At 49.6% G+C, this 12,422-nt stretch overlaps 1 protein-coding gene across 3 annotated transcripts in view; it reads left to right on the top strand.

Moving 5' to 3' along the window:
- The window catches only part of tspan9a (tetraspanin 9a), a 171,547-nt gene that overhangs the window by 89,164 nt on the left and 69,961 nt on the right, over positions 1-12,422 (top strand). For 2 of the 3 annotated variants that reach the window (XM_076042713.1, XM_076042715.1), the window contains one exon: positions 10,162-10,241. In XM_076042713.1, coding sequence (XP_075898828.1) covers positions 10,179-10,241 — 63 coding nt within the window. In that variant the 5' untranslated portion in view covers positions 10,162-10,178. Of the gene's footprint in view, positions 1-9,156; positions 10,242-12,422 lie in introns of those variants that run through there. The other variant, XM_076042712.1, reaches the window with a different exon arrangement.

Genomic DNA, 12,422 nt, shown 5'->3' with positions numbered 1-12,422 from the left:
GAAGCATGCCGTTTAACCCCTGACGCCCTCCCGCCTTTAAATGACATCAAAGTAGTATGTCTAATTAGCCCGCAGCCGGTGAATCGATAAGCGGGCGGCGAACGCGGTGATTGGCACTGTACTTTTCCGCTCACGATCCATTTTGCTGATATTCCGTATTTGTGCGCGAGGCGGTTCTGACTCGTAAACTCTAAATCAAGCTGAGGACGCTGATCCTCCTCCGCCTTTGATCAGCGGCGCTAGAACACTGACTCTGTCACTCCTGATTAATGCGCGGCGCTATTCTTGGACCCGTATCGTACTGCCGCAGACATCACAGGCATTTGACCTCGTGCGGCAGCCTTTTATTGAACCGGGCTTACCTTCACTCCCGTGCCCGTGCAGCGGTGAAACATCGAGAGACGCTTCCGCTTGCCGAAGCTAACCCCTTAGCCTGCAGTGGTATGCAGCCTGTCTTGAAAAGCAGAACAAAAGAATAAAAATGCATTTCGGCATTGAGGTCTTTCACACCTGTAGTTCTCACACGTCTACTGTCAGGAGTAATTGGACACCTGTTGACGAATGCATTTGCCAGTTTGCTTTCGTCTGTGTGTATTTCCTTCAGTCGGCCCACTGGGAACGCTCAGCGATGTTATAAACAACTCACAGTGTCAGGCGTTTTAACGAGATGGTTTGCTAGACACCCACCGTTTATGACTCCCTGCTATGGAGGCTCTGGTGACATCATAACCATCCCCAGTTTTTGTGGTGGGCAATGTCTTTGATGTGTCTGTTGATGTCAGGGGTCAAAGGTCAAACTTGGCGGAGACCACAGAAATGCAACAGGAAGTCAAATAACCGCAGGTTACAGCCAGGGAGCGGACTTTGTGAAGACACACCACCAATCTCGCAGGAGCAGCAGCAAATATATAAACTGTATTCGCTCACCTGCCACTTTATTAGGTACCCAGTACTTGCAAGGTAGAAGGTGATGGTTTACAATTTGGGATCATTGTTGTGTTGAGACGAACTGGACGCCCGAGCCCTCCAGACTCTTTGAGGTCTGCCCTCTGGTGACATTGTTTGTCACTCCAGAACAATAATGTGGACTTGAAAATGTCAGCAGAACCTTTGGAGAGAGCGGTGGCAGTAGTGAGTCCTGGTTCTTTCTCTTCTCCATCTTGACTCGACCAATAAGTCAGTCAGTCTTATCCCAGTGCTGTGTCCGTCGTGTGACAGGTGATCTGACTGCGACTGAGCGAAACGCCGCTCCGCTCTTCTCAAACTCCATCTTGGGGCTTTTCAGATAAAGCTGACATCATAAATTCCTAATTAACACCCTTCCCAGACACCCTTATTGACTTTTGGATGAAAATCCCTCGGGTGCTCCTGAAAATGGCACCGCTGTCTGCCGGGCCTCACGTCCGACCGCACGGACCGGAGCGTCGTTGAAGGGCAGTTGAAGACGGATGAATCACAAATATCAACGCAGGCGCGGCACCGTGTCTTAATTTGACCGGGGAAGACTTGGCTGGCAATTATGATTCGCTGCCACGTCCCAACACCACTTCTCTGACAGTTCCAAAACACTTCCCATCTAACTGTGGAGTCAACGTATGTGACCTCGTGAGGACGAGGGAGGTGGGCAGTGTTGTTGGGAGTACTCCATAAAGGTAATACTGATTACTCTTTAATAGAGTAATCTAATTACATCTTCAGCTACTTTGTTTCATAAGTAATCAATTATTAATTACTGATTACTTTAGTTATAGAGGATAAAGTAACAGTTGCTCAGTGCTTTGGAATGAACTTTTTCAAAGTGCAAATTTTGCAATTCCAAATATTGCCTCTGTCCTCTTAACATGAGTGAATGTTTGCTCTCTGGCACTTTTCACAGAGCAAACTTATGTGCAGCGATGGTGCCTTTTGCACAGCCCATGTTGTTAAAATAATAGGAAGAGTTCTGAAAAGTAACAAAATTGTTACTTGATAAAGTAGTTATGATGCGATTACCAGTTTTGCCACAGTAGTCCCATTACATTATCCCATTACTCATAAAGTAGTTTAATTACAGTTGTGGATTACTTAGTAATAGATTACTCGCCAACACTGGAGGTGGGGCAGTGGAAAGGGGGGGAAAAAACACAACACATTTGGTTTGTTTTGCAATAAAACAAAAAAAAAAAAAAATGTTTGGCTAATTTGCCCTTTTACTCCAAAGGCGGGTCGTGGTATGTGGTCCATGTCCCGTTGTCAGCAGTGTCTGTTTGCATCCAAGGGGAGCACACTGGGTCCGGCGCTCAGAGGATCTGAGCGGCTACTACTGTTGGTGCCATCCTGCGTGGGATGAAACCCTTTGTTGTCTTAATCCTCTCCTTATGCTCAGTCCTTGATCTTCGCATTCGCGCCGGGCCTCATGCGCCGCGTCGTCCAGCGCTGTTTGTGTCTGCGCGCGCGGGAGATACGCTTCTCAGATGGGCCGGGCCTGTGCTATGCGGCACTAATTCCTTGTGTAATATGAGCACAGATAAATTAGCGGGTAATTATCGGCGGAGAGGTTCTCTTTTATCTCGGCGAGGAAGGGGAGCGTCCCCTTACGGGGGAATCGCAGCAGGGGGCATTCTATTTTTTTTTCCCACAGTGAAACTCCAAACGATGGCATTTAAAAAGAATAACCAAGTTTCCTCCAATTGGAATTTTAATGCGGCCTGGTGTTTTATTTTTGGGCGAGCGTCATGCATCTCGCAGCCTCGTGACTGCGGATGTGATTGCTGTGATTGAATTCCAGAAAGTGGATCGCTCAGGCGGACAGTCGGGGGACTGTGGATTTGAGAGGACATCAAAAGAGGGGGAGGAAGGAAAAAAAAAAAAAACAGACACGTTTTTGTGCGTGACAAACGCGATTCCGTCCCTTTTTCTTCTTCTTTTTTTTTTTTTTGTTTCATGAAAACTGGCGAATTCAAATTTTACTCCTCCAGGAGCTGTCAGCCGAGGCTTTGGAGAAGCACGTCAGGCAGAAAGAAAGTCGCTCGCGTACATTTGAATTGACAGAACACTCCCACTCTCCCCAAACAACCAGCATTGTCGTCAATGTTTTGATGTTTTCTGTATTGTCCGACACGATTCAGTTCAAAATTAACTCTCACTTTAAACTTTTTTTTTTTTTTTTTTGAACAAATCCATTAATGTAAAAAAAAAAACAAAAACAGTTTTGTTCATTACATTTTTTCGAAAAGTTTTTTTTTTTTCTAAATATATATTTTTTCCAGCAGGGCTAAATTTAATAATTTCCCAAAACATGAATCTATAGATTTTATTCTGTGCAACGGACTAATTACTTTTGACAGAACCTTATCGCGCATAGCCAGAGTCTTAAGTCGTGACACATCTGCCGCCAGACTGGGACATTTTTAATCGTCTGAGATTTCATTAAAAAAAAAAAAAAATACTGGCGAATCGAAAGGCTTCAAAAGGCAAAATCTATCAAAACAAACTTTTGAAGAACCCACCAAAGGCCGACATGACCCAAACAAGTGCACCCAAAACAAACACGCACGCCTTCACTCACACACACACACACACACACACACACACACACACACACACACAAGATGGAGAGGCTTAGAAATGCAAAGACAGTCTCTCTGATTCAGACTCTCCTACCAACTGCTCTGCCATTCTTCACCCGGCTCCGCTCTTCAGTTCGAACAGAGGTGACTTCGCTGCCGGTGCGCTTCAGCTCATCCGAAAAAAGCACAGAGTCACTGGAGCAGCTGCTCTTTCTTAAAAAAATTAAATGTTTTTCCTCTGTTAAATTGGTATTGATGGAGGCCTCGAATTCCACCAGCGGCTCCTAGTTTAACGGCGGCGAACAGGCATAATCAGTCAATAAAATCCCAGTCCTTCATTAAAGAGGCCCCATTAGGATCATTAGACCGATTTTTCCTTGTACCTTGCAGCCGCACAGGGCAGTCCAATCTTGTGTGCTTTGTGGAAAACTGTAAGCAAACAAACTTAATAGTGTTGCTACTGAAAGGCTGTTGTTTTTTTGGGATTGGAGGTTTTATGACTTGGGGGGGGGGGGGGGGGGAAGGCGGCACAGAGATTTTTCAGTGTGTTTAATGTTGAGGAAATTAGGATCCGCTGCTCGATTGCCTTTCAGGAAGCTGGTTCCCTTGTCTTGTTGGTGCCCATCCAGAAAACAGGAAACAACAATGTGTCACTTCTCTCCCTCAGCAGTGTGAATTTTATTAGCTTGCGATACCTTGAACTTCCCACAGTGTGCCTATTTACAGATGGTTGTTTTTAGACTTCAGTGGAGCAGGCTGACTTGTTGCATCTCCGGAAAACAGCCGTGTGTTTGCAGCCAGCTGCAGAAACAGTCAGTTTTTGGCATCCTGCTAAAACTTTGCTGGAATTGTCGTCAATACCTTGGCAACACGGTATCAGTGCCCTACGTGACATCGATAAAGGCTGATTTTTTTTTGCTATTTTTTTTTCCTTTTGACATTTACGATAATCCCTAGCCAGGCACATAAAGTGAAGCATGATCTCTTCTTACTCCTGGGAAGTTCACAGACAGACTGGAGACTCAGATTCCTGCTGGTAAAATGGATTTTATTCATTCTAAATGGGACGTTTAAATCCTCCTGACGTGGTTTGGTTTCAATCAGTGAAAATATGCTGCTTCAGAACAAACCGCCCAAAATCTCAGCAAAACACAGATGAGCTTCATAAAAAGTGGGAGGATATCCAACTTTATGTAGCTATTGTTTTGTTTTTGTTTTTTAATAATACAAAACTGGCCCTTGATTGAGTGGAGAGACAACGCATTAAATTAGCTGTGAAAGTCGAAGCACAAAAAAAAAAAAAAAAACACATTCACGCTGCATTACAATACATTACAATGCTAATGCATTCAGAAACACAAATTAAGCTTTTTCTTTCTCGTGCACTTGCTTCATCAGCTGTCGCCAAACGTCTTGTAAATGTGGCTCATAAAGAAATGTAATTGTTGGCTGATGAATGCTGCCGACTGCAAACAAGATGTTGACTGATGAGGCTTGTAATAGAAAAGGACTCTCTGCAGGCCCTTGTTCACCAATCAAAAGTTGATTGCATTTAAGACCGCATTTTGAGTTGGTATGGTGCACATGATTAATGAAAGTGACGCTCAGTCACCGGGGCTTTCTTATTGTTAGTCAAAAGTCGACTTCCTGAAGGGAACCTGTGCTGCATCGTTATTCATGTCTTTTAAAGTATGACTCAGCCTTTTAATGCATGTGACACCAATGAAGACTCTCATCAGGGCCTTTAATTTGCAATGAAGACGTGACCCCGGCGAACACTCTTGTGTCCGTAAAAACATGCAGTGCTTTAATTAAACCATGATTGCCACCGCAACCTGTTTTGAAATGCATTTTTCATCGCTTTTGTCACTCAGTTAATGAAAAAGTAAAGAAGCATTGCAAAGTCACTAACCCTTGGCAGGCGCTTAATATTGTATGCACGGTAGGTGCCGTGAGCTCGCAGTGATATTTCAAGCCAACAAAAGTGCTCTGGAGAAAACAGCGGTACTGCTTTTGCTACGGCACTGATATTTGTTTATTGGACTCCCCCCGCAACAAAATACACAAGTCGTAAAAACTCAAGCAGCTAAGTGCATTCATCAAGTTGCGGCCCTCCCTGTTTGGTCTGTGCAGACGCACTCGCCTGGTATCCCTGATGCATAATGCAGCCCGGATAAGACTGCAGCGCCAGCAGACTACGAGACTCCCGGGGTGAGAGAAACTGCAAATTTTATCTCCCGCTGACAGGACAGGGAGAAAAATAAAATAAAAATAAGAATCGTTTATGTAACATTCAGAGAGTAACCTTCATCAACAAGAGTTCAGATTTTTAGATTGCATTGCTCACTGGCTCACCGTCCCTCTCCCAAGCCTGCCGGTGAACTACAGTGGCCTTTGTGCATCAAAAATGACGTCCTTGACAACAAACTGGCCCAGTTCTCTGTCAGATTATGTATTTACCGGAAATACACCTTTCCAAATATTGAGTTTGCCTCAGTTCAAGTCCTCCTCATGCAAGACAGCCGGTATTACGATTTCTTTTTCAACGCTGGTAACGTTAGGCTATACTTTAACATCTAAATAGAGTTACCGCTATACAATCCTAGTTTTAGCTATTTCATCGGACAACTACTGCTGTGAGTAGCAAGATAGCACCAAAATTTAAAAAAAATTGAAACACCACCAAGAGCTGCGTACTCTCGTTCGGCTGAGCAGCGACGAAAAGTCGCACTGCTCTCCATCAAAGGAGGCACGACGCCTCCTGCTGCTAAATAAGTCCACGCCGGCTTCTTCTTTTTTTTTTTTTTCAAGCGCTCATGAAAAAGAACATTCAGAGTCCTTGGGCCAGTTCTGAGCGCGAGCAGAGCGCCGCGTAGACGCGGAACATGGCGTGACTCCGAGAAGCGACGCTTTATTTAGCTTTACATTGCGACAGCTGCCAGATTGACTCAACATCACAGAGAAGTCAGGAGCGCTCCGTGTGTTTATCTATTTCGTTTTTTGGGGGTTTCTGGGGGTTTATTTTCTAAATGTTCTCTCAAAACAGCAGCCTCCGTCGTCACCTCACCTGTGTCCGCTTCTCTCCGGCTCTTTTTATATATATATATTTCTCTCTCGCCTCACCTCTCAGAACCAACGCAGGCGGGCGTGCTGAGCGCCGCCGCCGCTCTGATTCGATGGATCTTGTTTGGGTCCCTGCAGGGAATGAGCTGTGTCCTCCGGGCGGCTTCAGAAATCAGTGAAATGCGCACACAGAGCCCCACTGATCTCTGATAAATGCGCGCGGCTCTCTGGGAAAGAGGCGCTGACGCAGATTGCATCGAGTTTTGAATTAAAGCCTCAAACCCTCGCCCCACACAAAGCTCCCAGTGTCCGACGGGCACAGCATCAGTGTTTTGTTTGTCTTCCTGTGTGGTTTGCGCGTTTGGTTTTTATTTTGTGAACAACTCTTTCTTTTTTTCCTGCCTCGTTCCGCAGCTGAAATTTTTTGATGGATCCGCCCCCTTTGAAGTTGTTTTCTCTGCCTCAGAAGCACGTGGCTAAAGACGTGATTGGCCGTGAGAGAACGCTGGAGTGAATTATGCTCCAGGAGAACCTCTCTGCCAGATCAAAGCTTTATTTTTGGCCTTCAGTCTGGGCAAACAGTGGACATTCTGTCGTCTCGGAGTGAAAGCTTTGCAAGTGCAATCCATTACAAAAAGTGTGGTCAACCTCACGTTTTATTAGTCTCTGAAAAAGTGCAAACGGAAAATTTGGACACAGGAGAAGTACCTGAAGGGGACACAAGCTAACGAGTGATAAGCGGTTTGTCGTGTTTGCAGAGTCGGTTTCTCAAAGTGTGACTGTTCAAAGCTGAAAATTTTCAATCTACTTCAACTCCTGCTGATGGTTTTAATCACCTCTGTTGTTAGTATTATTTGGCTTACCCTGCCTTAGCCGAGCTCCTCTCAGCGTGACTAACAAATCTCTCCCTCGGTCTGATCATGGTTGCATCACAACACCTCTGAGTGTGTTTTGACTGGGAGATTTTGCGGTGGTAATAAATCAATTCAAATGTTTCATAATTTCACGTTTCATTCAAAGCTTTTTTCTGATTTAGAGGCAAAAACACAAAAACATAATATTTAAACTTAAAGCCTTTCAGCGAGACGGATCACAAACACACAGATTCAGATTTTCTTCACTAATATGCCAAATAATAACACTTTCTAATCGTTCTACTCGAAAGAAAAAAGTCAAAGCACTGAGTTTTTTTTTTTGCTGTGTTCTTGTGAAGCTGTCGGCATCATTTAACATTTAACATGATGTCAAAGCGCGGCACATGTAAAATACCCCCCCCCCCCCCCCCCCCGTGGGGAGGAGGTTAGAGGCAGGACAGCCATTGGCCACACTCGGCATTACGGCACGCCGTTACCAACAGGTTGTAAAGTCGACCTGCCTTGAGTTTCTGCATTATGGCCACAATAAAAGAAGCCACTGCGCCGCTCTCCCACCCCCACCCCTCCTGCCGCCCCTCCCCACTCCGACGGCGAAACTCTGGAGGATTGGATTTGCTTGTATGCTCGGATGACGTCTTAGTGGATTTACCTTTAAGTCCGTTCTGTCGAAACTCTCCCCCCCATCTGCCCGGAACCTGACCCCCTGCCCTGCAGCGCAGCCACGGTGAAGAAGCGGAGAGGTGGTCTTATCACGGCGCTCCTGAAGAGAATTGACGCTGGCAGTTTCAGTAGCGTTCAGTTTTGTTTTTTTTTCTTTCTTTTTCTGGTTTGATATTTGTCTGTGTGGGTGTGTGTGTGTGTGTGTGTATGTTGGGTGGGAGGGTAGTGGTGGCGTAACAACGTTCCTACTGAGTCAGGAGGCGTTGATCAGTGCAGCGACTCCTTTGATTCCCAACCGCTTGACATACCCAGTTTGTTTCCTCCCCTCTCGGGGAACGTGGCCATCAAAGTGATGCTTCCAATTGCCGGGCTGCCAGTCGTCATGTTTACACATTCATTCAAAAAAACGTGAACGTGCAGTAGCTCCAGTTATTTACGGCACTGCTGATAAGTACAATAATCACAGAGTACAAATTAAAGCTGCTGCTGCTGCCGCTGCTGCTGCTGCTGCTGCGGGCATGTGTGTGAGAACCAAAGGCGTCTCCTCCGCCTTATCACCGGTGGCTGACAGGGAGAGAGAGGGAGAGAGAGAGAGCTCTTTGCATGCATAAGCGCCTGCCGCTCGGCCGTCTGCAGCTGTGTTGACACCTCAGTTTTTTTTTTTTTGTTTTTTTTGTTTTTTGTTTTTTGTCTCGTTTGATATTCCTAAACGCATCTTTGGCCTCGCGACTGCCGTGACGGCGCCAAAAGCGAGAAATGACGAACATCTATAGCCGCCTGCAAACAACGCGGTGATGGGCTTATCAGAGACACAGCGGGGGGATAGAAGAGGAGGAGGTGGAGGAGTAGGAGGAGGAGGAGGAGGAGGAGGAGCTCAGGTCTGGGTGCCGCTTGCATTGGCTGTCTTGCTCAGGGGGGAGGGGCCGAGAGAGAGAGAGCAAGAGAGGGAGAGAGAGAGAGAGGGAGAGAGAGAGAGAGAGAGAGAGAGTTGGGGGACGAGGGCAGAGGGGGGAATGCCTGTGAGTTGCGTCTTCCGATAATAGCACATCAGCGGGAGAGCTGCCATCGGGAGGGAGAGAGAGCCGGAGCGCAGCCAGTGCAGTGCAGTGCAGTGCAGTGCGGTGCAGCGCAGGGGCGAGCGAGAGGCTTGAGCGCGCACCGGAGAGAGAGAAAGAGAGAGAGAGAGAAGGAAAGGGCGAGCGGAGCCAGAGCTCATTTGGCGAGCGGAGGGCGCCGAGGGAGCACGGCCGAGGGAGAGGGGGAGCAGCCTGGCCGAGGGGAAAAGTTGTCGGCTCAGCAGGAGGAGCAGCAGCAGAGGAGAAGTTCCTGGTTGCAGCAGCAGCAGCAGCAGCGAGCAGCTTCAGGACGAGCTGGGGTGGGAGTGTAATGCTCTGGACCAGGAGCCTCCTGCGCCGTCACTTCAGGACTAGCGGAGCCGGACAGCGAGCGGAGGCACCCAGCGAGGAGCACCGCTCCTCCTCCTCTTCCTCCTCACCTCGGATCTGAGGAGGTCGGACTCGGGTTTCCAAGCGAGGTCTCAGCTCACTGCTGGCTGTGGGTCCCCAGAGAGAGAGAGAGAGCGAGAGAGTGAGAGAGACTTGCCTTGCCCCCCCACCACCCGTCACCTCTGAGACTATGGTCGACTGCGCGTCCGAGAGCCCCTCACCATCACCACCGGCAGCAGCAGCAGAGTATGGAGAAGTCCAGCAGTGAGGAGTCAGCCATCCACCGCAGCCCCTCCGTCGACAGCCGCGACTCGGACTTTGCCCAGGCCTCCACGTCTGGCCGCCCGTTCGGCGGCCGCGGCTTCACCGCCGGCGCCTTCTACGGCTCCACGGGGCCGCGCAAGGGCGCGCAGCAGGCGCAGCAGCAGGGGGGGCAGCAGCAGCAGCAGCAGCAGCAGGCGGCCGGAGCGGCGGCCGACGCAGCAGCGGGGGACAAGAGCAAGTACAGCTCGCCCAAGGGCAGCAAGTACGTGGTCTTTTACCTGGACCTATCCTTTGTGTTCCTCCTAGAATTCAAGAAGTGCAACATGGCACGGGGCTGCCTCTGCTGCCTGAAGTACATGATGTTCGTCTTCAACCTCATCTTCTGGGTAAGTGGCTCATCATTTTCTCTCTGCTTTTCTTCACACCCCTTCCCTCTCTCCCCTTGAGCGCCGATCTCATCAGACCCAGCGATTTTTAATCGGGGGGAGGCGGGCGCCGCAGCGATACGGCTCCCCGGCGATATTGGCGCTCGTCATTACGCACGCGCTCGGCTCGGTGATAAGCAGCAGGAGGCAGCTTGGGGGGGGGGGTTCGTTTTAAAAGTTAATCAGGGGCTGCGCAACGTCAAAGTGACGCTCGTCAGCGCAATCATGTGTTTCCAATTGTTACATCAGGTTTTTTTTTTGGTTTTTTTTTGTGCGCGCCGTGCGCTCGCTCGCTGCGTGTGCGTGCGTGCGTGTGTGCGCTATTCCTGGATTGTCATGACAAAGTCGAGCAGGACTGTGCGGTGAGACCACCGGGGGGTTGGAGAGAGGGGGAGCGGGGGGGGGGGGGCGGGTAGCGAGGGTGGGTGGGTTCAGCAGGGTCGCCCGTTTTTTTTAAAAGCTAGGCCACTTACGACGAGGAGTCGGGGGGTCGGAGTCCTGGCGTGGGCAAGCGAGCAGGGTGTGCGTGTGTGTGTGTGCGTGCGTGCGTGTGAGACACAGTCGGACGCACGCAGCGGAGAGAGGAGCCGACTTGAAATGAGTTTGTCTGCCGCCGATGGAGCCGATGTGATTCATGCTCTTCATTATTTGGTCCCACTCCGGGGATGAAATGTGTTAAGCGCGCATTACGCCAGGTCACCGGGAAGAGTCTGTGATTCCAACGGATCAGCGTTTGTAATTACACCATTAACAAGCCAGTGTGTGTGTGTGTGTGTGTGTGTGTGTGTGTTGGTGGGTCGGTTGGGGGACGTGGGGGTGGGGGTCTTGGTGTTGCTCTCAATTCACTCACACTTCCATCTCAGTCCCAGCTGCCTCCGCTTAATACCTGAGCGCCCCGGGGAGGAGCCGGAGCATCCTGGGCATCGGTGCAACGTGGGCCACCGTTTGAACGTAAACAGAGAGGATTAAAGAAATGGGGGGTGGGAGGGGGGGGCTTAACGGGTTGCCAGGCCGAGTCTTTTGTGTGGGTGCGGCCAAGCGTGAAGCGTAAAAACATCCCCGACACCGACCCAGCGCCCCTGGCTAACTGGGGCAACAGAGCGGGCATTAAGGGACCCGAGGCCAGCTGTGGACCTGGGGGGGGGGGGGCATTGGAAACGCGCACACGTACGCCTGTGAGTGCCATCCCTCTGCAATGCCTGTATAGAACCACCACCACCAACATCAAGTGCGCCGCTTCCCGGGCGACAAAAAAAATAAATAAAAATATCCTCCACATCATCGTCCGTATCATTATTCAGCCCGCAGTGGCCCCTGGCAGCCCGCGGGGGCAGCGCGAAGCCTTCATGTAAATGCTTGTGGTTGCTGGAAAGGTCATAAAGGAAGCCGAGTTGGATGCTGGTCGACGGCGCGGACGCTGATGCGCCAGAGCGGACTCGTGCAGAGACAGCGTTCGCTCATTCGGCCTCGGGCCCTTTTTTCGTGAATGTAACGTAAGAATAAAAAAGACAAAGAGGCGGAAATATGTCTTCATCTTCATCAGTCTTTTTTTTTTTTTTTTGTCATTATTATTTTCACAGCATCCTCTAAACGAACCGATAATTAATCGAGGCCAACGGGGCCACGCAGAGGAATTGAAAGCGAGCCCTCGCAGCCCCATTAAGCTGCGTATTACTGGAAAGACCCCCCCCCCCCCCCCCATTAGTTGGCTTGATGTCAGCGCCCGGCCCGCTTGGCTGATCCTGGGTCTGCCGTCAGACCTGCAGCCCCGGGGGTCAGAGGTGGGGGGCGGGGTGGGGGCTCCATCCTCTGGGGGGGGGGTTATTTCCCAAGCCGGCGATGTGGCCGACTTCCTCAGTGTGCGGCGGTTTGGCCCTTCGTGGCGGTGAAGCCCTGCCACTGATATCTGGGCTGCTGAGTAGGTTTGGAGAAGCAGGCCCAGGGCTCCTCGGACGGAGGTGAGGGGGGAAAAAAAATGCATCTTAAACGGCCGCGCCCCTTTAACGCCGAACGCACTTTCCCGCGGGAGGCGCACCGTCCCCCTGCTGCGCCATGATTTGCCAGTTTCCACACGGGTAATGTTCACTTAATGAACGCCCCTCCCCCTGTGTTTACCTCCACCATTTGATCGTCTCTAATGAC

Source organism: Nelusetta ayraudi, unplaced genomic scaffold (genome assembly GCF_046127955.1).
Source record: "Nelusetta ayraudi isolate G7.1 ecotype Tasmania unplaced genomic scaffold, CSIRO-AGI_Nayr_v1 ptg000071l, whole genome shotgun sequence".
In the NCBI taxonomy this organism is placed as follows: Eukaryota; Metazoa; Chordata; class Actinopteri; order Tetraodontiformes; family Monacanthidae; genus Nelusetta; species Nelusetta ayraudi.
The sequence above is the reverse complement of the archived record's forward strand: the minus strand, read 5'-3'. Positions and strand labels throughout refer to the sequence as shown.